The following is a 24775-nucleotide window of genomic DNA, read 5'->3' on the forward strand; positions in this document are numbered from 1 at the left end:
CCAATTGGGATGGATGACATGCATGAACCAAGTCAGCGAGTCTGACCACCCGATCCCATTAGTCGCCTTTTACGACAAGCATAGTCGCCTTTTACGACAAGCATAGTCGCCTTTTACGGCAAGCATGGGTTGCTGAAGACCTATTCTACCCCGGAATCTTCACGGGTCCTTTACTGATTGAAGGAGGCACCCAAACGCATCAGGTGGTCAGACTTGGTGACTTAGTTGATGGCCTGTCATCGTTGCTCACAAGTTTAGCCACACAATTTTTCTGGTCCATACTCATATCATTTACAGTCTGCCATCATTTAGCTGAAATATTGCGTCACGATATGGCTGAAATATTGCCGATGTGACGTTAAATATTAACTCACTCACTCACTAGCTGAAATATTGCTGACTGCAGTGTTTAACAACAAACAATTTATTGTTCAACGCATGAATGAATACATGTTACCGTCTGATAGATACCTGTTAGATAAGAAAATGTTGGAACCATGCATTTCATGACATCCCTGCTGTGCGATGAACAACCTTGAATGACTTGTTAAATGTTTTTGGCCAACAAGATGTTCCAGTTTCCAGCCATCTTGTTGTAACAGTGCTGTCTGGATAACAAGTTCACTCTAGTCTTTTAACAGCCATCTGGATAAAAGGGGTTCACTGTAGACCCATTGTAACAGAGGTGTCTGGATAATAGGTGTTCACTGCAGACGTATTATAACAGTGCTGTCTGGATAACGGGCTCACTGCAGACGTATTATAACAGTGCTGTCTGGATAACAGGGGTTCAATGTAGACATATTATAACAGTGCTGTCTGGATAACGGGCTCACTGCAGACGTATTATAACAGTGCTGTCTGGATAACGGGCTCACTGTAGACATATTATAACAGTGCTGTCTGGATAACGGGCTCATTGCAGACGTATTATAACAGTGCTGTCTGGATAACGGGTTCAATGTAGATGTTTTTAACAGTCCTGTCTGGATAACGGGTTCAATGTAGACGTATTATAACAGTGCTGTCTGGATAACAGGGGCTCACTGTAGACGTATCACAACAGTGCTGTCTGGATAACAGACTCACTGTAAGCATATTATGACAGTGCTGTCTGGATAACGGGCTAACTGTAGATGTATTATAACAGTGCTGTCTGGATAACAGGGGCTCACTGTAGACGTATTATAACAGTGCTGTCTGGATAACAGGGGCTCACTGTAGACGTATTATAACAGTGCTGTGAGGATAACAGCGGCTAACTGTAGATGTATTATAACAGTGCTGTCTGGATAACAGGGGCTCACTGTAGACGTATTATAACAGTGCTGTGAGGATAACAGGGGCTCACTGTAGACGTATTATAACAGTGCTGTCTGGATAACAGGGGCTCACTGTAGACGTATTATAACAGTGCTGTCTGGATAACAGGGGCTCACTGTAGACGTATTATAACAGTGCTGTGAGGATAACGGGCTCACTGTAGACGTATTATAACAGTGCTGTCTGGATAACAGGGGCTCACTGTAGACGTATTATAACAGTGCTGTCTGGATAACAGGGGTTCAATGTAGACATATTATAACAGTGCTGTCTGGATAACGGGCTCACTGTAGACGTATTATAACAGTGCTGTCTGGATAACAGGGGCTCACTGTAGACATATTATAACAGTGCTGTCTGGATGACAGGCTCACTGTAGACATATTATAACAGTCCTGTCTGGATAACGGGCTCACTGTAGACGTATTATAACAGTGCTGTCTGTATAACAGGGGCTTACTGTAGATGTATTATAACAGTGCTGTCTGGATAACAGGGGCTCACTGTAGACGTATTATAACAGTGCTGTGAGGATAACAGGGGCTCACTGTAGACATATTTTAAGAGTACTCCCAAGATTAACAGGTTTCTTTTTATTCTCTTTCAGAAATCTGCCGAAAATCATCCTGTTATACACAGCATCCTTGACGTCATTGTAGACGACCTTGCAGCTAGCGGCCATGATGTTGTGGGATTCTTCAACCAAATTGTCTGTAAGTAGAGGGTAGAGTGGAAGTGTCAAGATACACCGACCCTCACGTATCCTCGGTCTCGTGGTGTACAAGCCCATTCATCAGGTCAGCCTCTGGCTAAACACCTGAATCCGGGTCAGAATAAGTCTTTACTCCATACCGCTGAGAGACCCGATTAAAATGATGATTGGATGGTCACAATGTGTGTCATGGCTGACTGTTACGTGGCTTAAGTGCAGCATTGTACTGATGTTAGTAACTACTTTGGCCCAGACTTCATTATCTACTGGCCAGATATAAAGTATTGATGCAACATTATGCAGCATTCTCTCAATCACTGACACTTTCTGTGAATAATTGTTAAATTGATAATGGAATGTAAAGCTGTAATCATCCTGACACAATCACACACTCTCTTGTCCTAATGGGGCGGTCGGGTAGCCTAGTGGTTAAAGCGTTAACTCGTCACGCCAAAGACCCGGGTTCGATTCCCGACATAGGTACAATGTGTGAAGCCCATTTCTGGTGTCCCCCGGCGTAAAACCAAACTACTCACTCTTGTCCTAACTCATGCACGCTTTCACTTATTCACTCTTGCCCTTATGCGCTCTTGCCCTTATGCGCTCTTGCCCTTAGGCACTTAATTCCTCATAAATTACTCTTAAACTCGTACACTCTCTGGAACTCTGTCCTGCCCTCCCCCAGTGTATATCTCAGGTATCCCCAATGGAGATCTGTTTCCCAGTACTGATGGTGTTGTTTGGTTGCAGTGAAGCTCCTCGAGGGCAGCCACAGCCACAAGTACCTGGGTCTCCACCTGTACCTCAAGATGGTGCCCAACATCACCGACCCAGCACAGGTGAGACAGACAGAGAGGACAGCCCAGCGTGATGCTGTAATGCAGCCTGTGAGTGCAGGACAGACAGACAGACAGACAGACAGACAGTAGGGTGAACAACCCTTGTGGGAGGACAGCCCAGAGTGATGCTGTAGTCCAGGCTGTGATTGCAGACATACACACAAACAGACAGTAGAGTTAGTGCTCTTTGAGAGAGGACGACTTCACCAAGTGATGCTGTAGTCCAGGCTATGAGTGCAGGTCAGACAGACAGACAGACAGACTGTAGAGTTAGTGCTCCTTGATGAAGGACTGATCACCAAGTGATGCTGTAGTGAGAGGACAGCCTGAACCTACGCAGTCGTCAAACATATGAGCATAGCTCTGTGCTTGAAGAGGCAACTTTAAGCCTCGGCAGCTAAGGTACATGTCTGTGTTGGATCGCTTGTGTTGCCTTGACCAGATAGAGATCAGGTATTTGGATGTACCCAATACATTGTAGTGTGTTGTAGTTTATTTAACAACGACATCTATTTTCCAGTTGCGGAAGACCTTAAGCCCAGCTATTATGAACATGTTGGTCTTCAACTTGCCCCGAAAAGACAGCACTGCCCACACAACATGTCACAGCATTGTGAGTAGCACCATGGACAGTAGATTAGTAGACCGTAGTTAGTAGATCAGTAGACCGTAGTTTGCAGATCAGTAGACCGTAGATCAGTAGACCGTAGATCAGTAGTCCGTAGTTAGTAAATCAGTAGACAGACCTGTAGTGAGATCAGTAGGTCGCAGTGAGTAGACCTGTAGAAAGAGCTGCCAGTGGAGCCGTGAAGATCCAGGGTAGAAGAGGTCTTCAGCAACCCATGTTATGCTTGTCATAAGAGGCGACTCACGGGATCGGGTGGTCAGGCTCACTGATTTGGTTGATGCATGTCATCGATCCCAATTGTGCGAATCGATGCTCATGATGTCAGTCACTGGATTGTCTGGTCCAGACTTGATTATTTACAGACTGCTGTCATATAGCTGGAATATTGCTGATTGCGGCGTTAAAAAACAAATAGACAAAAAAAAACAACCTGCCAGTAGGCTGTAGTGAATAGATCAGTAGACCTGTACAAAGACCTGATGTAACAAATGTAAATGATAGTGTAACATGTTGTATTTGATTGTGTAAATGCAGTATACGGTGATGTAACACTTTAATGGTGTTACATGTTGTTTGCGATTATGTTACATAAATACGATGGTGTAACATGTTGTATATGATTGTGTAACATGTTGTATTCGATGGTGTAAAATGTTGTATTCGGTGGTGTAACATGTTGTATACGATAGTGTAACATGTTGTATTCGATGGTGTAACATTTTGTATACGATGTGGTAGTGTTGTATACTATAGTGTAACATGTATACAATGGTGTAACATGTTGTATTTGATGGTGTCACATGTTGTATACGATAGTGTAACATGTTGTATACGATGGTGTAACATGTTGTATACAATGGTGTAACATAGTGTATACAATGGTGTAACATGGTGTATACGATGGTGTAACATGTTGTATACGATTGTGTTACATGTTGTATTCGATGATGTAACATGTTGTATTTGATAGTGTAACATGTTGTATTCGATAGTGTAACAAGTTGTATTCGATGGTGTAACATGTTGTATTCGATGGTGTAACATGTTGTATTCGATGGTGTAACATGTTGTATTCAATAGTGTAACATGTTGTATTCGATGGTGTAACATGTTGTATCGATGGTGTAACATGTTGTATTCGATAGTGTAACATGTTGTATTCGATGGTGTAACATGGTGTATTCGATAGTGTAACATGTTGTATTTGATGGTGTAACATGTTGTATTCGATGGTGTAACATGTTGTATTCGATAGTGTAACATGGTGTATAGGATAGTGTAACATGTTGTATTAGATGGTGTAACATGGTGTATACGTTTGTGTAACATGGTGTATACAATAGTGTAACATGTTGTATACGATGGTGTAACATGGTGTATATGATGGTGTAACATGTTGTATACGATGGTGTAACATGTTGTATACGATGGTGTAACATGTTGTATATGATGGTGTAACATGGTGTATACGATGTTGTAACATGTTGTAACATGGTGTCTACGATAGTGTAACATGTTGTATTAGATGGTGTAACATGGTGTAACATGGTGTATTAGATGGTGTATACGATGGTGTAACATGGTGTATTAGATGGTGTAACATGTTGTATATGATGGTGTAACATGTTGTATATGATGGTGTAACATGTTGTATTCGATAGTGTAACATGTTGTATATGATGGTGTAACATATTGTATATGATGGTGTAAAATATTGTATTCGATAGTGTAACATGTTGTATACAATGGTGTAACATGGTGTATACGATGGTGTAACATGGTGTATACGATGGTGTAACATGTTGTATTAGATGGTGTAACATGTTGTATATGATGGTGTAACATGTTGTATATGATGGTGTAACATGTTGTATTCGATAGTGTAACATGTTGTATGTGATGGTGTAACATATTGTATTCGATAGTGAAACATGTTGTATACAATGGTGTAACATGTTGTATACAATGGTGTAACATGGTGTATACGATGGTGTAACACGGTGTATACGATGGTGTAACATGGTGTATACGTTTGTGTAACATGTTGTATATGATGGTGTAACATGTTGTATATGATGGTGTAACATGTTGTATTCGATAGTGTAACATGTTGTATATGATGGTGTAACATATTGTATTCGATAGTGAAACATGTTGTATACAATGGTGTAACATGGTGTATACGATGGTGTAACATGTTGTATACGATGGTGTAACACGGTGTATACGATGGTGTAACATGGTGTATACGATGGTGTAACATGTTGTATACGATGGTGTAACATGGTGTATATGATGGTGTAACATGTTGTATTCGATGGTGTAACATGTTGTATATGATGGTGTAACTTGGTGTATGTAAAGATATAACGGTCTGTGCAGGTCGGAAGCCTACTGAGCAAGTTGGGAGCAGGAAACTCAGACATGGACACGGCTGTACTCGAATGTTTCACCAGGGCCCCCAGCAGCCTCAACTTTGACAATGTTACCAGTACCCACACAGTGTCCGCCATCCTACACAAGGTCAGTTCCCCCTACCTATGTCAGCCATTGTGAACAGACCACAGCTCCCTTATGAACACTGACAATGTTACCAGTACACCCTACCATGTTCTCAACTATGACAATGTTACCGGCACCCCCCTTCCCATACCTCGGATTGTCCCAGTTATTAGAGGTGCTTCTCACTTTTCATGCCGAGGCCCTGGCTTCTACTCTAACAAGGGTACAATCATCTTTCGAGGCAAGAGAGTGAACTGACTTTAAAAGTCCAGTTTCCACCCTTGCCGAACTATGCTGGAATTACTGGGCCCGATCGTAGCGCCACCAGTGGCTATTACCAGTTATGTCCCTTCTCATCCTCTCCTATGGACCAATCAGATTCCAACTCTTGTATCACTTGCGTTTGCTTCACACAAAATGGCGGCGCCCAGTCAGGACAATCTGATCTATAATCAAGATCTATATTGTGATAAAACGGGTCTTACATCGTGAAATGCATCAAATCACGTGAGCACCTTGATTAAAAACATGAAAAGATTTGGAATAAAATCTGTTGACAACGAGTTGGCGGTGCACATGCTTTGCAAATACTGCAGTCGATCGAAATCTGCACGACAGTTTACGAACTGGATTTCGATTTCGGTGCACGATTTTGATTGGACTATGCATTGACTCGTTAGTCCAGCCAAAATATAACTCCATAATACCAGCCTAGTTCGGCAAGGGTGGAAACTGGACTTTTATAGTCAGTTAACTACTTTGCCTCGGGAAGATGGGGTACAATGTGTGAAGCCTATTTCGTGTTTTCTCTGCTGTGTTATTTCTGATTTTGTCTTAGTGCATCAGTGCATGTGTGAATCGTGACACACCTAGTAATGGTTGAGGCTTCTCTCTTGTTACAGATATCCGAAGAGGCAGTGAAACAATATGCAGCGTCTCTCATGGCGTATATCAACGGCACAGACAGAACGTGAGTACCTGCTCAAGTCAGGCTGGACATTGCTGATGCTGCAGTAACGACTTCATTCGCAGTAAAGACACGATGATTTTTCGAATGACTTACACAAGGATTGTATCATTGGGCTAGCACTATAAAACGGGAATTAGTTCGACAAGTGCAAGCATGCATGCATGTTGCCCTATAAGTGCAATAACCTTGAATGCAAGATTTAGCCCAACTCATCTCATCTTTTCCATGGACTTCTTCCAAATGGCCTTCAGGAATTCTTTTTGCATGTCATGAAAAAGTCAAAGGTCAAGGTCACAAGATTGTGTAACTGCAAAAGTTTCAATGCCATTATCATTAAAAGCTTCGTATATACCTTTTATAGGGTGGGGCCCTGCTATGAAAAGGATTAGTCAAGGTCAACGTTCAGCTTTTTGTGAAACATGGTTACGTCATTGTCAGTTTCTGACGCATGGTTGCCGCATATTTACATGTTTATCAGAAATCCTAACACATCAAACGTCAGAATGCATTCAAGGTCACCTTTGAGGAAATTTTCTTATTCTGTCGGCCCTGGGAATTCTTTTGGCATATGCAGCAAAGTCAAAGGTCAAGGTCACAAGAGAAAAAATGTTCCACATGAAATTTCCAGTAAATATGAAGACACATAATGTTTATCTCCCGACACTCACTCACTCACTCACTCACTCACTCACTCACTCACTCACTCACTCACTCACTCACTCACTCACTCACTCACTCACTCACTCACTCACTCACTCACTCCAGGTTCCCCGGTGGTCAGGAGAAGCTGGCTGTGAGTCAGTTCTGCTCCATGTTGACGTCACCCAAGGTCAAGGACCCCAAGTGGCGGCTGTCTGTTCTACAGTTCCTGTTGGCGCGATCCTTCTTCACAGTTACCTGTCCAAACAACTCTTTACCTCAGGTAAATCTGACACACTTAATGCCAACAGTCGTCTATCGGTAAAGAGAAATAAGTTTGAAGAACACTTAAGTCAGTTTTAATCTTAGATTTCCAACATGAGTTAATGAATGAAAGGTTATCTCCCCTACTTCTAGTAAACGGTTGTCATGAGATCTGATTTAGAATTGACTTTATCAGATTACACAGATTTACACAGTTTTAATGTTTATTTTTCAAACGGAAAAATACATGTTGAAGTCAAGTTTTATGAATACCAGTCAACAATAACACAGACTGCTTATTTAGTTATTCACACTAGGGCGGGAACGGCTCCAAATTTACTACCCGGCTTCCCGCCCCCTATTACCCGACCCTACCCAGGTACACCCTGTAGGTCTCAAGAGATATGTACAAAATGTCCAACTGGGAAACATTTGACCATACTCCTGTCAAAATGTATTTAGATACTGGTATAAACTGAAGTTTTATCCTTTCTAAAACATATAAAGTCAGAAAGAAATGTGAACATTAGTCCCTTGTTGGTCTAGTGTAACCACAGAGTTCTTGATTATTTTTGCCATTTAACAACATAATCACGTGACTAACCACGGATCTGGGTAGTCATGTGGGTACCCAGGTCCTACTCAGTACCCACTCGACCCAAGTACCCGAGTTATCCGTCCCAGCCCATACACAAAAAAACGTGAACAACATACGAAATCAGTGACATGTCCAACACAATAATGCCCCGCCCACTCTTTTATCAGCCAACCAGGAAACAAGTCTGTCACTTTTTTGGTTATGGAAACATAAAGGCAAAAGCAATTGCTGGATCATGCAAACAAATGCCGCGGAATCACCTGGAATGCATTTCTTCACCAACAATCTCACCAACATCCAATGTTTTACTCTATGGTATTTTTCTGCATCAACCTCCATAGAAGGTATTGTCAGGTGATCGTTCTCATCAGCCAATCACAGGAAAGGCTTATAGATTGTTGGTATGAAAGATTCTGTATCGTGAAAACGAATTTAATCAGGGTGTTCCAAAATCCCTGCTGTTTTATTGTTTTGGATATTTTATACATCCTGTTGTTTCTGAGCCGCACCATGGCCTCTACACCCAGTAGCAGGGTTTGACACGACGCACAAATGTGTGTCCAGTACACACAAATGTTGAAACCGGACTCAGAAAAATAACATACTGCGTCCCAAGGGAGGCACAATACTTCATTGTACCTGCAGCACATCAAGAGCAGTTATTGGTATCTGCCATTTCATTCATCAATCATGACCACCGCCACATGATCATTAATCATTCAAGAGTCACGACCCGTGAAGATCCGGGGTAGAATAGGTCTTCATGAAACCCATGCTTGCTGTAAAAGGCTACTAATGAGATCAGGTGGTCAGGCTCGCTGACTTGGTTTATGCATTTCATGATATCCCAATTGTTGTGTCCAGACTTGATTATTTACAGACCACCGCCATATAGCTTGAATATTGCTGAGTGCGGCGTTAAACAACAAATAAACAAACAAACATTCCAGGCTCTAAATCAATTATCAAAACGTACAGTTCACAACATCATTTCATCACTTTACAGGACCCTCATACTGCCTGCAAGGACCCTTAAAATTAATTATTGGGGTCCCCTGGGCCTCCACTTTTGTAAGTCCAGGAAAAACCCTGCAGTAGTGTCTACTGTCAAGGGTATATCTGTATTTTTTTTGTTTTCGTTTTGCTAAAATCAAAATATATTCATCACTGTGGTAAAGAAATGAAGCAGAATTGTTTTACAAAGCTGACATCTGATTGGCTAAAGAGCCGAAGCATCCTTCGTTTGGAGTGACACAACCTTCTGTGGACCCTCAGATCTACACACACAGAGGATTGTATCTGAGTAAAGGAGACTTTGTGATCTCTGAGTTACTTGTATATGTTTACAGTGTGAGGTGTTGGCAAACCAGCCCAACAATGCAGTCAAGCAGTGCCTCCGAGCCAACTTCTACAAGGCCCTCAACACCCTGGCAACATTGAACCCAGGTAGGTACACGTGTAACACTCCCACCATGGCCACATTGAACCCAGGTAGGTACTCGTGTAACACTCCCACCCTGGCAACATTGAACCCAGGTAGGTACTCGTGTAACACTCCCACCCTGGCAACATTGAACCCAGGTAGGTACTCGTGTAACACTCCCACCCTGGCAACATTGAACCCAGGTAGGTACTCGTGTAACACTCCCACCCTGGCAACATTGAACCCAGGTAGGTACTCGTGTAACACTCCCACCCTGGCAACATTGAACCCAGGTAGGTACTCGTGTAACACTCCCACCCTGGCAACATTGAACCCAGGTAGGTACTTGTGTAACACTCCCACCATGGCACATTGCTGTGTGGCACACTTCGTATCTCGATGTTAACATGGTACATGGTCCTTAGCGTCAGAGTGACGGTAATCTTGATACATTGTATTGCTTTGTTGCAGAGAAGAGCAGCAGGGCCGAGCACTTCCAGTCCTATGTGGGTCTCGTGTATGAAGTGGTCAAGTACACAGACGTGAGTACGCTCTGCAGCTGTGAACCATCATGTATCTTCCCGAGGCAAGGGAGTACTGACTGTAAGAGTCAAGTTTCCACCCTGGGTTTGATCGTAGCGCCACCAGTGGCTATTGCGAGTTATGTCCATTGTATGTCCCTCTTATTGACCAATCTTATTCCCGCGAAGATCCGGTGTAGAATAGGTCTTCAGCAACCCATGCTTGCCGTAAAAGATGACTATGCTTGTTGTAAGAGGTGACTAACGGGATTGGGTGGTCAGGCTCGCTGACTTGGTTGATGCATGTCATCCATCCCAATTGCGTGGATCGATGCTCATGATATTAATCACTGGATTGTCTGATCCAGACTTGGTTATTTACAGACCGCCGTCATATAGCTGGAATATTGCTGAGTGCGGCATTAAACAACAAACCAGCCAACCAACCAACCAACCAACCTCTCATATCACTTGCATTTGCTTCAAACAAAATGGCGACTCCCAGTGAAGATGATCTGATCGATAATCTAGATGTATATTGTAATAAAACAGGTCATACTTCGAGAAAATATCAAATCACGTGAGCAGCTTGATTGAAAATATAAAAAGATTTGAAAAATATCTGTTGACGCAAAGTTGACGGTACACAATACCTTGCAAATCCTGCAATCAACCGAAATCTGCACATCCAGTTTACGAACTGGATGTCAAGTTCAAGTGGGTGGGTGGGTGGGGCTGCTTGTACTAGTCCGGAGTGATGCCGGTTTATAGTGCTAGCTCAGTGAGATTCAATGAGAATACCCCATTCAGACACAGTATACTGACTCCGAGCCGACCATTCCATGTTTTAGCCCCTTAATGTCGAGCGCCAGGCAGGGTAACAAGTGCCATTCTTTTAATGTCTTTTGGTATGACATGGCCGGGGATCGAACCTTCAGTTCTCCTGGCGGCTGCTTCCAGAATCAGCATATTCTCTGATTTCTCAATTACATATTTAATCACACGCGGAAGCATATGTTATGTGTATCTGAATGAGAGGGAAACTTCAGGATGATTTCTTTGACATCTGTCATCAAGTATGTGATGAATCTCATCTTGATTCAGCCTCTGAGAAAGAAAGGTTCCCAATACAGATGCTTGTTGTAGGTCCTGGCTAAGATGGACATAGGTTGGTCATCTTAGCTGTGGAGCCTGTGCGGCCTCCCAAACTCTCAGCTGTGAAATGGCTGATTGGGTCAAACTACTTCATTGAATGATGATCACACTGTGAAATATAGTGTCAAGTCTTGTCTCTGCACCCACCTTTTCCCCAACCCTCCAACCCTCCAACCCATCCACTCATTCACCAACCCATCCTTCCGCAAACTGGGCATTGGGGTAGCCTTGTGGTTAAAGCGTTCGCTCGTCACGCCGAAGACCCTGGGTTCGATTCTTGACATGGGTACAATTTCTGGTGTCCCTTGCTGTGATATTGCAGGAATATTGCTAAAAGTGGCGTAAAACCATACTCACTTACTCCCTCACTTCTCCCACAAACAAATACAACAACCCCCCTCCCCTTTTCCACTCTACCAGTCATTCGTTAAACAGTGGACCACCTCCATGGTCTAATGGTAGAGTGTCCGACCGGACGGTACCAGGTAGAGGTACGGGGTTCGATCCCCAGCCACGTCATACCAAAAGACATTAAAAGATTGTACTTGTCGTTACCCTGTCTGGCGCTCGGCATTAAGGGGCTAAAACAAGGACTGGTCGGCTCCGAGTCAGTGTACTGTGTCTGAGTGGGGTATTCATGTTAAACTGCGGCATGGTATCTCAGTGAGCTAGCACTATAAATTGGCATCAGTCCGGACTAGTACAAGCAGCCACACACACACACACACATACACGTCGCTATATAAGTGCAATAATCTTGGACGCGACGTGAAACCCCATTTCACCTCACCTCGTTAAACAGTGCTGCAGTAAACACCACACTCACATGGACGTCCAACTACCCACTCACCAGGTGCAGTTTTTGTTGTACTGACAAGGGTACAATGTGTGAAGCCCATTTCTGGTGTTCCCCGCCGTGAGATTGTTGGAAAGCGGTGTAAAATCCAACTGACTCACCCACTGTTTTCTTGCAGACTCTGATCAAGTCCCCGGACTCTGTGACTCTGCAGCTGGAGACTGGTCTTCAGGAGGAGGTAACTCTTGTTTCTATCTGTATTACTTTTCACCGACGCAATACTGCACACTGATGTTGTTCGGCAATCCCCAGTAAGACGTTGACAGCCTTCAGCGTTGAATATAAAACAATGTAATATTAAAGCTAACAATCTAAATTATTTTGTTAACGAAAGTAACCAACTTGTTTTGAATGCACATTGAAGAAGGGTCAAATACGTCTTTTATTGGTTATTTAGTGATGAAATACATGTACTGTACTTATATGAATAAGTGAAAATCAATATCTTACCGGAGTGAAATAGCACATATGAAAATATCATTTTTGTCAGGTCATTTGATGAGCTAGACATGTTATTTGTCAAGAGGATTTCCTCTGTATTGTATAAGTACGAGGGTTTATTACGTGTTATTGTTCCAGATTCTGGAGATCTGGGAAGAGGTGGTGAAAATAGCAGCACAGATTGAGAAGAAGGTGGGTTGAATCATAAGTACTTCCATGATTGTATGGCTACGTTTCTCCATCCGTGAATATATACGGCTGCTTTTTACTATTGCTTACGACCCGTGAAGATACCGGGTAGAATAGGTCTTCAGGAACCTATTTTTACTGTAAAAGGCGACTATGCTTGTCGTAAGAGGCGACTAATGGGATCGGGTGGTCAAGCTTGCTGACTTTGTTGATGCATGTCATCGTATCCCAATTGTGTGGATCGATGCTCATGTTTTCAATCACTGGATTGTCTGGTCCAGACTCGAATATTTACAGACCGCCGTAATATAGCTGAAATATTGCTGAGTTTGGCGTTAAACAACAAACAAACAAACAAACAAACAAACAAACAAATACAATTGCTTACCAACAAATAGAGACACATCCTGGTTCTAGCAAGACAGAAACCAGCGAATGCCCTGACCAATAAATGCTCAGATAACATTGGCAATATTTCTCGTGCAACATGTGCCTTGCAGTCACTTCTCTACATGTTGACTCAGTATGAGATGACAGTCTCCCTGGTCTAGTGGATAGAGCGTCTGTCCAGAGAGCAGAAGGTCGGATGTTCGATCCCAGCCCAAAAGACGTTAAGAGGTTGTGGTTGTTGTTGTTACCCTGCCTGACGCTCGCCATTAAGGCAATCAAACAGGGACTGGTCGCCTCGGAGTTTGTATCCATGTTAAAACATGCACATCGCTATATAAGTGCAATGATCTTTAACGCGATGTTAAATCCCAGTTTACCTCACCTCAACAGCTAAACTTGGAGTTATTTTGTTATGTGTTGAATATTGGCGTACCTTGTGTGTAGTGTTGACTCGTTGTTGACTCTCCTGAACAGAGGAAGAAAGAGAAGTCCATCTCGCACCACGACGCCTTCCTCATGCTCTTCACCTACGTGGGCCTGTTGCTGTTCTCCGAGCCTGAGAGTGTCGTGACAGTCATGGAGGTAGGTCCAGGGTCTCCCCAGCTCACATGCAGCATGGTGCCAATCAGAAGAATGTTGACCATTTTAATCATGACGAAACACTTACTATGGGATTTACCCCTGTGAAGACCCGGGGTAGAATAGGTCTTCAGCAACCCATGCTTGCCATAAAAGGCAACTATGCTTGTCGTAAGAGGCGTCTAACGGGATCGGGTGTTCAGACTCACTGACTTGGTTGATGCATGTCATCGATCCCAATTGGGTGGATCGATGCTCATGATGTCAATGACTGGATTATCTTGTCTAGACTTGATTATTTACGGACAGCCGTCATATGGCTGGAATATTGCTACTTGCGGCCTTAAACAATGAACAAACATGATGGTATTTGATGTTCTTGAGAAATATGATATTATTCCCTGGGTGTGGCTACAATGGCAAGTCAAAACTCTTAGCTATCTTCCTGTTCATTGTTGTACCACCCTGTGGGAATTGAAGGTTAAAGTTGTCCCCAGCAACCTATCCTAGTTGTAAGAGGCGAGGGCGGTCGGGAAGCCTAGTGGTTAAAGCGTTCGCTTGTCACGCCGAAGACCCGGGTTCGATTCCCGACATGGGTACAATGTGTGAAGCCCATTTCTGGTGTCCCCCGCCGGGATGTTGCTGGAATATTGCTAAAAGCGGCGTAAAACCATACTCACTCACTCACTCACGTAAGAGGCGACCTATGGGATTGGTAGGTCAGACTCTGTGACTTGGTGACTTGATTGATTGTGCGTCATCGTACCCTGTCGATGTGGATGGTTGCTCACAATATCAGTTACCGGATTGTCTGGTCCAGACTTGATAATTTACAGGTTGATGTCATATTACTGGAATATTGCTGAGCGTAACATTAAGTAACTAACAAACCATGTTAATCACCCATTCTTGATGCCAGGGGTTAGTGATGCGTTTGGTCACTCTCTGCCAAGTCATGTAATGTCCCGGCTGTTATTCCAGGACCTTCGCGTCTGCTACGAGAAGGCCACTCAGAAGAAGAAAGTCAAGCAGGACGATGGTGAGTTCTGCTGAATAGAGAATCTCACCTTCATGTCTTTTGATATCATATATATCTACACAAGTCAATGAAAGTTTCAAACTCTGAGGCTCACCAAGGATTTTAATGCTCCCAGCATATAATAGGCAGGATATGGTCGACGCCTTGTCTCTCGGTAATCATTTTGTTTCCAGAGCATAACATGAAAATTGTTCAATATTTTTCAACAAAAATTGGCAGATATATCAAACATCCTGAAGTGGTTCCTTTTGCTATTTACAGATTTTTGGCATTTTTTACTTTTCTCCATTTCCAAGGAAACAGTTTGTACTTAGTCTCATAAGGGGGTGGACAACCAAAAAAACATTCAGTATCTTTCAACAAAACAAGTTTGACTTTGACTCTGTTCCTAGTGGTGTGTTTGTCTGGACCTTATCTCTAAAACTATTAGGTATTCTTTCTTGAAACTGTGCACACACAAAGACCAGGTTGTCAACTGGGGCCTTTTGCAATTTTTAGATATATTTAGAATTTATGTTTTGTTCTTCACATAACTGAAACATTGCTTGTTACTGCGTTACACATGGCAAACAAATGCACACACACGTTCAAGACGGTTGTGCTGCTGTTTACAGAGCCTGCATGGATGGAGGTGGTCACAGAGGTTCTGGTCAGTATGATGTCACAGAGGTCCAACCTGACCCGCGTCATCGCCAACACTGTCTTCACGGCACTGCAGAGCAATCTGTCCAGGGAGGCTCTCGGCATCATTGTCACTGTAAGGAGCTGCTGTTGTTCTATTTAGATACACAACACGTTTGTTGTCAGACTAGACTGAAAATATGTCTCTGCCATCAGTCTGAAACTTTTGTTTGTTAAACAGGCGTGGCAACTTGTTCTGATGTATTCTCTTTTTTCCATAATGGTAACATTATAATATTTAAAAGGGAAGCAGAAAGTTAATCTCCATTCTCTTCATCGTTTGTAATATTTTTGAAATACGTAAGAGGAGATTAAATAAGTGTTGTCCATTAGCTTGCAAGACGTGGGCCCACTATCACAAAACGATTTTAGCGCTACGACTGTTGTACGTCTATGTTAGTGTATGGGAGCTATAATAATCGTAGCGCTAAGATCACTTTATGTAGGTTCAAAGTCAAGATTATTTCACACTCATAACATCAGTTCTGTCACCACCAGTTTCTTGCTTGCAAGTAGACACTACTTTCCAACTTAAATCATAATATAACTGAAATAGTGTTAAGAGCAGGCTTGAGACCAACTAACTGTTCATGGACAAACTAATGTAAGATGCTTCGAGCTCATTTTCTATCCAACAATGACCTTGACCTTGACCTTGTAGGCACTGCAGCCAAATAAGACCGCAGATGAAGAAGAGGATATGCTGGCATTCGAGGATGACAGTGAGTATTGTAACCCTCCACCACTGTTATAGGACTTGCTTTCTTTGAGACGTGTATGTTGAGACTTATTTTGGTTTGAATGTCCAATACAGACCCCCAGGTGGGCATGAGAAGATCTTCCATCGTTGCATAGTTCTTGTTCTGATTAACAGGTTTAATGTTGACAAGTTAGTTGTGTCAGCATGCAACTCACCCTGGGGAGTCCAGGTTAGAAAAGGTCCCCAACTTATGTCGGTCATTGGTGGCCCAGTCGTCTAAGGCGCCGTGATTTGCTGTGCAGAGTTGTGTCCCTTGGGCACGCCAGAAACCTATGATTGTGGGTTCGAATCCCGGTTTGCCCCGATTATGTTTCTAGGATTGTCAGCACCATACCCGTGCTAGTGGGTTTCACCGAAGTGGTAAATGTCTTACACCTGCATCACTTCGGGCTACCTCCCACATTAAGCTGACACGCCGTGATATAACTGGAACAATGTTGAAAGCGGCGTTAAACCCAACTCACTCACCCACTCACTATGTCTGTCATCAGAGAAATGGATTCGGTGGTCTGAATTGGTGACTTGTTGATTGCATGTCATTGTATCCAGACAGCCTGGGTCATTGCCCATCATATCCCAAGACTGTCTGCTTCAGAATTGATTGATACAGACTGTCGTCGTATTGCTGGAGTATTGCTGAGTGCAGCGTTAAACTACAAATATCATGCAGTTTATGTTATCAGGGTTATACTCCCATCTCACTGAAACCACAATCTCAGTTCCAGAGGAGATGGATGCTGACTCCGTGACAGACGACACGACGACGACGACAGACGACAACAATGAGAACAGCGAGGACGACAGCGAGGATGAGAGCAGCGCTGATGAGGAGCCTGAAGTCACAGTGGATGAGGCGCTGCGGGAGACGGTGAAAGTCGCGCTGGGGAAGGCGGCTGTAGCAGACGACGAAGATGAGGATGAAGAAGAGGTGAGTCATCTTCAATGCAGAATCAGGCCTCAGGCTCAAGGATGCTGAATTAGAGGGAGGTGTCCATGTTCTGGAGTGTTGGAGTCCATGGCCCGTCTCGGTCAAGGGACATGTGTAATGTTTGTTTGTTTTTTGTTGTTTAACGCCGCACTCAGCAATAGTCCAGCTATATGACGGCGGTCTGTAAATAATTGAATCTGAACCAGACAATCCAGTGATTGACATCATGAGCATCGTTCCACGCAATTGGGATACGATGACATGCATACTTACATAAAACTTCCTGGGACTGCCATTTGGTGTGAACCTATCTCCTCTTTAATATAAGGGCCTGGCTGATGGTGTGGTTCAACACCTGATCGTACCGCTCGCTCATGTGCACTCGTAGTCAAGTTCAGAGGTCACTTCCAGTACACTCAAATGTAAATATATCACACAATCCAGCTAGGATTGACATGTTATCATTAATGATTATATTAGCAGGCTGTGAAGTTATGTGAATTTGAATTTATGGAGGTATAAACTTAAAATCTAGTGTATTCCTCCATAGATACAAAAAAATGAGATTGGCCTTAGGACTGTATCATATTTTGCTCCCCCTATTTTTATGTCACACACACACGCCACACCACGCCCTGCCCTGCCCCGCCCCGCCCCGTTACGCAATGCCACGCCCCCCCCCCCCCCCGCCCCACCCTGCCACGACACACATTGTAATGATAGTAATATGAAAGAATCTCGTGTTTTGTAACTTCATTTGCATTGTATTTTATGTATATATGTGATGTTGCCCAATAAAGAAAATTGTTGAGGAAATCATTTCTTTTTATGGACCATTTCTTTCATCATTCGTATCACAGAGTGAGTCTGACCTCAGTGACTCTGAGATGATGAAGTTGGACTCGAAGCTGGCCGAGGTGTTCCGGAGCCTGAAGAAAGGGCGTTCCCAGGAGGAGAAGGAGAAGCGACGGCAGATCCTGCTCTTCAAATCCAGGTGGGTGCGACTGCCAGGACAGTATCAGGCCTTTTAATACCTGCTTCATAGCTATGTATTTTCTTGTAAGATTGGGGGGCACGGATGGCCCAGTCGTCTAAGGAGCCGCAATTCTCTGTGCAGAGTTGCGTCCCTTGGGCACGCCGGAAAACTATGATTGTGGGTTCGAATCCCGGTTTGCCCTGATTATGTTTCTAGGTTTGTCAGCAGCATACCCGTGTTCGTGGGTTTCACCGAAGTGGTAAACGTCTCAGACCTGCATCTCTTTGGGCTTTTCTCCCACATTAAGCTGACAAGCCGTGATATGACTGGAATACTGTTAAAAGCGGCGTTAAACCAAACTCACTCACTCACTCTTATAAGATTGAGTTAGTCACATCGGCTAGACACCACTAAGGTACAAAGAGCCCTGATTTGTCTACCCTATATATACTCCATGTATCCCTTTAAGTGTATGTGGGGTACATGTGCTTGGAAATGGTTGTTTTTTGTGATGGAAAGAAAGTATAATAGTGAGTGAGAGTTATTTTTAACGCCGCTTTGAACAGTTATGTCATAGCGTGTCAGCTTACTGTGGGAGGAAAGCCCGAAGTGATGCAGGTCTCTGACATGTGTCACTTTGGTGAAACCCATAAGTACCAGTATGGTGCTGACAAACCTAGAAATATAATGAGGGTGAACTGGGATTGGAACCCAGGAATCATAGGTTCTGGCATGCCCAATGCATGCAAAACTAATTGCGGCACCCTGGACAACTGGGCCACCTGTGCTCCCAGAATGAACTATAATGTAGGCGTGGTACGTGTGCTTTGGAATTTTTTGCGATGGAAAGAATGAATTTAAACCAGTGAATAGTTTTGATAAAATATACACAGAGGATGTAAGAAAATCTGTTGTAAGTGATGAACAATTATTCCGGTCTGTTCCATTCAGTTATGATAAGTACCCTGGACCCATTCCTTGCAATAGTTTTGTTGTGGAAGTGACGTCGCCATCTCAATCTCTCCCATCTTGAACTTAGCAATCAATTTCTCTCACTCATGGGAGTGATTTGATTGGACGGATACTTTAAGCATTGTGCCTTTTGAATCGGGATCATCATGGACAATAAATAATAATGGAAATCTGATTTTTGTCTGGTCTTAACAAGACACTATATTTTACTGTCTGTACTATGTATGATATCAAACATTTTAGCTCTAGCTGATCTACATATACATGCTTACAAGACACTGACTCACCAGTATACAATGTTATTCAAATGATAAATGAATAAAATATAATGCCAATTATGTTCTTCTTTGTTAATCCTGAACTTTTGTAATGTTTTGATTGTGTTTAATGAAAATGCATTTTGAAGACTTCAGTGTGCAATTATTGCTGCTTTGTATGCGTGTGTGTATCAGTCCCTGTGCTGTGTGTGTATCAGTCCCTGTGATGCGTGTGTGTATCAGTCCCTGTGCTGTGAGTGTATCAGTCCCTGTGATGTGTGTGTGTATCAGTCCCTGTGCTGTGTGTGTATCAGTCCCTGTGCTGTGTGTGTATCAGTCCCTGTACTGTGTGTTGTGTGTATCAGTCCCTGTGATGTGTGTGTGTGTATCAGTCCTTGTGCTGTGTGTGTATCAGTCCCTGTGCTGTGTGTATATCAGTCCCTGTGATGTGTGTGTGTATCAGTCCCTGTGTTATGTGTGTGTATCAGTCCATGTGATGTATGTGTGTATCAGTCCCTGTGCTGTGTGTTGTGTGTATCAGTCCCTGTGCTGTGTGTGTATCAGTCCCTGTGCTGTGTTTGTGTCAGTCCCTGTGCTGTGTGTGTATCAGTCCCTGTGCTGTGTGTATCAGTCCCTGTGCTGTGTGTATATCAGTCCCTGTGATGTGTGTGTGTATCAGTCCCTGTGATGTGTGTATATCAGTCCCTGTGCTGTGTTTGTGTCAGTCCCTGTGCTGTGTGTGTATCAGTCCCTGTGTTATGTGTGTGTATCAGTCCCTGTGCTGTGTGTATATCAGTCCCTGTGATGTGTGTGTGTATCAGTCCCTGTGCTGTGTGTGTATCAGTCCCTGTGCTGTGTGTGTATCAGTCCCTGTGCTGTGTGTATATCAGTCCCTGTGATGTGTGTGTGTATCAGTCCCTGTGCTGTGTGTGTATCAGTCCCTGTGCTGTGTGTGTATCAGTCCCTGTGTTATGTGTGTGTATCAGTCCATGTGATGTATGTGTGTATCAGTCCCTGTGCTGTGTGTTGTGTGTATCAGTCCCTGTGCTGTGTGTGTATCAGTCCCTGTGCTGTGTGTGTATCAGTCCCTGTGCTGTGTGTATATCAGTCCCTGTGCTGTGTGTGTATCAGTCCCTGTGCTGTGTGTGTATCAGTCCCTGTGCTGTGTGTGTATCAGTCCCTGTGCTGTGTGTGTGTATCAGTCCTTGTGCTGTGTGTGTGTATCAGTCCCTGTGCTGTGTGTGTATCAGTCCCTGTGCTGTGTGTGTGTATCAGTCCCTGTGCTGTGTGTGTGTATCAGTCCCTGTGCTGTGTGTGTGTATCAGTCCCTGTGCTGTGTGTGTATCAGTCCCTGTGCTGTGTGTGTTTATCAGTCTCTGTGATGTGTGTGTGTATCAGTCCCTGTGCTGTGTGTGTATCAGTCCCTGTGCTGTGTGTGTATCAGTCCCTGTGCTGTGTGTGTATCAGTCCCTGTGCTGTGTGTATCAGTCCCTGTGCTGTGTGTGTGTATCAGTCCTTGTGCTGTGTGTGTGTCAGTCCCTGTGCTGTGTGTGTATCAGTCCCTGTGCTGTGTGTGTATCAGTCCCTGTGCTGTGTGACTGTATCAGTCCCTGTGCTGTGTGTGTGTATCAGTCCCTGTGCTGTGAGTGTATCAGTCCCTGTGCTGTGTGTATATCAGTCCCTGTGCTGTGTGTGTATCAGTCCCTGTGCTGTGTGTGTGTATCAGTCCCTGTGCTGTGTGTGTATCAGTCCCTGTGCTGTGAGTGTATCAGTCCCTGTTCTGTGTGTGTGTATCAGTCCCTGTGCTGTGTGAGTGTATCAGTCCCTGTGCTGTGTGTATATCAGTCCCTGTGCTGTGTGTGTATCAGTCCCTGTGCTGTGTGTATATCAGTCCCTGTGCTGTGTGTGTGTATCAGTCCCTGTGCTGTGTGTTGTGTGTATCAGTCCCTGTGCTGTGTGTGTGTATCAGTCCCTGTGCTGTGCTGTGTGTGTATCAGTCCCTGTGATGTGTGTGTATCAGTCCCTGTGCTGTGTGTGTATCAGTCCCTGTGATGTGTGTGTGTATCAGTCCCTGTGCTGTGTGTGTATCAGTCCCTGTGCTGTGTGTGTATCAGTCCCTGTGCTGTGTGTGTATCAGTCCCTGTGCTGTGTGTGTATCAGTCCCTGTGCTGTGTGTATATCAGTCCCTGTGATGTGTGTGTATCAGTCCCTGTGCTGTGTGTGTATCAGTCCCTGTGCTGTGTGTGTATCAGTCCCTGTGCTGTGTGTGTATCAGTCCCTGTGCTGTGTGTATATCAGTCCCTGTGATGTGTGTGTGTATCAGTCCCTGTGCTGTGTGTGTATCAGTCCCTGTGCTGTGTGTGTATCAGTCCCTGTGTTATGTGTGTGTATCAGTCCATGTGATGTATGTGTGTATCAGTCCCTGTGCTGTGTGTTGTGTGTATCAGTCCCTGTGCTGTGTGTGTATCAGTCCCTGTGCTGTGTGTGTATCAGTCCCTGTGCTGTGTGTATATCAGTCCCTGTGCTGTGTGTGTATCAGTCCCTGTGCTGTGTGTGTATCAGTCCCTGTGCTGTGTGTGTATCAGTCCCTGTGCTGTGTGTGTGTATCAGTCCTTGTGCTGTGTGTGTGTATCAGTCCCTGTGCTGTGTGTGTGTATCAGTCCCTGTGCTGTGTGTGTGTATCAGTCCCTGTGCTGTGTGTGTGTATCAGTCCCTGTGCTGTGTGTGTATCAGTCCCTGTGCTGTGTGTGTTTATCAGTCTCTGTGATGTGTGTGTGTATCAGTCCCTGTGCTGTGTGTGTATCAGTCCCTGTGCTGTGTGTGTATCAGTCCCTGTGCTGTGTGTATCAGTCCCTGTGCTGTGTGTGTGTATCAGTCCTTGTGCTGTGTGTGTGTCAGTCCCTGTGCTGTGTGTGTATCAGTCCCTGTGCTGTGTGTGTATCAGTCCCTGTGCTGTGTGACTGTATCAGTCCCTGTGCTGTGTGTGTGTATCAGTCCCTGTGCTGTGTGAGTGTATCAGTCCCTGTGCTGTGTGTGTATCAGTCCCTGTGCTGTGTGTGTATCAGTCCCTGTGCTGTGTGTGTGTATCAGTCCCTGTGCTGTGTGTGTATCAGTCCCTGTGCTGTGAGTGTATCAGTCCCTGTTCTGTGTGTGTGTATCAGTCCCTGTGCTGTGTGAGTGTATCAGTCCCTGTGCTGTGTGTATATCAGTCCCTGTGCTGTGTGTGTATCAGTCCCTGTGCTGTGTGTATATCAGTCCCTGTGCTGTGTGTGTGTATCAGTCCCTGTGCTGTGTGTTGTGTGTATCAGTCCCTGTGCTGTGTGTGTGTATCAGTCCCTGTGCTGTGCTGTGTGTGTATCAGTCCCTGTGATGTGTGTGTATCAGTCCCTGTGCTGTGTGTGTATCAGTCCCTGTGCTGTGTGTGTATCAGTCCCTGTGCTGTGTGTGTATCAGTCCTTGTGCTATGTGTGTGTATCAGTCCCTGTGATGTATGTGTGTATCAGTCCCTGTGCTGTGTGTGTATCAGTCCCTGTGCTGTGTGTGTGTATCAGTCCCTGTGCTATGTGTGTGTATCAGTCCCTGTGATGTATGTGTGTATCAGTCCCTGTGCTGTGTGTATCAGTCCCTGTGCTGTGTGTGTATCAGTCCCTGTGCTGTGTTTATATCAGTCCCTGTGCTGTGTGTGTATCAGTCCCTGTGCTGTGTTTATATCAGTCCCTGTGCTGTGTGTGTATCAGTCCCTGTGCTGTGTGTGTATCAGTCCCTGTGCTGTGTGTGTGTATCAGTCCCTGTGCTATGTGTGTGTATCAGTCCCTGTGATGTATGTGTGTATCAGTCCCTGTGCTGTGTGTTGTAGACTGCTGGACCTGGTGGAGACGGTGGTGAAGAGCCAGCTGTCGGCCTCGCACGCCATGGTGAGTAGCTGTGATGTTGTACATGTTAGCAGACTGGTATTATTGTAGGAGTCCTGCGTTGGCTTCCTGGTTAGAATAAGTCCTCCGTAACCTAGGCTTGTTGTTAGAGGCGACTAAGTGGACTGGGTAGTTAGGTGTGGTGACTTGATTGACAACATGTCATCGTACCCTGCTGGCATAGATCCTTCACATCAATCACTGGATTGTCTGCTCCAGACTTGATTTATTACACATTTATATCTATCATATAGCTGGCAGAGTAACATTCTATCTTCATGTTCCTACCTCTGTCACATGTCTACCTGAGTCATTATGTCTCCCCCAGAATGGAGGGAGACATATTGTTTTTGGCACGGTTCCCGTCGGCGTCGGCGTCGGCGTCGGCGTCGGCGTTCCCACCGTTTCCAGACCATAACTCAGAAACCGTTTAATATTTTTTCGGGAAACTTTGTATACACATTAACCCAGCACTGAAGTGGTGCCTTTTGCTATTTAGAGATTTTTGACATTTTTATTTTTTCTCGTTTCCATGGAGATAGTTGAACATAGACTCTGAATGGGGGTAAGCTTTGTTTCCTGACCATAACTCAGAAACCGTTCAATATTTTTTCGCGAAACTTTGTATACACATTAACCCAGCACTGAAGTGGTGCCTTTTGCTATTTAGAGATTTTTGACATTTTTATTTTTTCTCGTTTCCATGGAGATAAGTTGAACATAGACTCTGAATGGGGGTAAGCTTGGTTTCCGGACCATAACTCAGAAACCGTTCAATATTTTTTCGCGAAACTTTGTATACACATTAACCCAGCACTGAAGTGGTGCCTTTTGCTATTTAGAGATTTTTGACATTTTTATTTTTTCTCGTTTCCGTGGAGATAAGTTGAACATAGACTCTGAATGGGGGTAAGCTTTGTTTCCTGACCATAACTCAGAAACCGTTTAATATTTTTTCGCGAAACTTTGTATACACATTAACCCAGCACTGAAGTGGTGCCCATTAGTTGTTTGAAATTTCTAGGAGTTCTATTTTTGTCTCTGTTATTTAGTAATGGAGGGTGGGAATGAAGAGATGGGGTTTAACGTGAAGTAAACGAATGAATGGGGGGTTAGGGGAGTGGGGGGAGACATATGTTTTTACGAGTAAAAACACTTTCTAGTTTCAAATTGAGTTGCATCCCTTCTACTTGGTGACTTGCTTACTATCTCCATGTGTAAG

The 24775-nt window shown here is 44.1% G+C and overlaps 1 protein-coding gene across 1 annotated transcript in view; it reads left to right on the forward strand.

Annotated features, from left to right (window-relative positions):
- Positions 1 to 24775, forward strand: part of LOC124140216 (rDNA transcriptional regulator pol5-like) — a 42259-nt gene that overhangs the window by 5759 nt on the left and 11725 nt on the right. Inside the window, exons 8-24 of the mRNA XM_046507657.2 lie at positions 1931 to 2036; positions 2786 to 2874; positions 3395 to 3487; positions 5885 to 6025; positions 6907 to 6974; positions 7740 to 7896; positions 9825 to 9921; positions 10370 to 10440; positions 12549 to 12608; positions 13010 to 13063; positions 13925 to 14032; positions 15011 to 15068; positions 15683 to 15825; positions 16411 to 16471; positions 17229 to 17437; positions 18298 to 18431; positions 23499 to 23556. Coding sequence (XP_046363613.2) covers positions 1931 to 2036; positions 2786 to 2874; positions 3395 to 3487; positions 5885 to 6025; positions 6907 to 6974; positions 7740 to 7896; positions 9825 to 9921; positions 10370 to 10440; positions 12549 to 12608; positions 13010 to 13063; positions 13925 to 14032; positions 15011 to 15068; positions 15683 to 15825; positions 16411 to 16471; positions 17229 to 17437; positions 18298 to 18431; positions 23499 to 23556 — 1707 coding nt within the window. The remainder of the gene's footprint in view (positions 1 to 1930; positions 2037 to 2785; positions 2875 to 3394; positions 3488 to 5884; positions 6026 to 6906; positions 6975 to 7739; positions 7897 to 9824; positions 9922 to 10369; positions 10441 to 12548; positions 12609 to 13009; positions 13064 to 13924; positions 14033 to 15010; positions 15069 to 15682; positions 15826 to 16410; positions 16472 to 17228; positions 17438 to 18297; positions 18432 to 23498; positions 23557 to 24775) is intronic.

This window comes from Haliotis rufescens, unplaced genomic scaffold (genome assembly GCF_023055435.1).
Source record: "Haliotis rufescens isolate VD_foot unplaced genomic scaffold, xgHalRufe1.0.p SCAF_15, whole genome shotgun sequence".
NCBI lineage: Eukaryota > Metazoa > Mollusca > Gastropoda > Lepetellida > Haliotidae > Haliotis > Haliotis rufescens.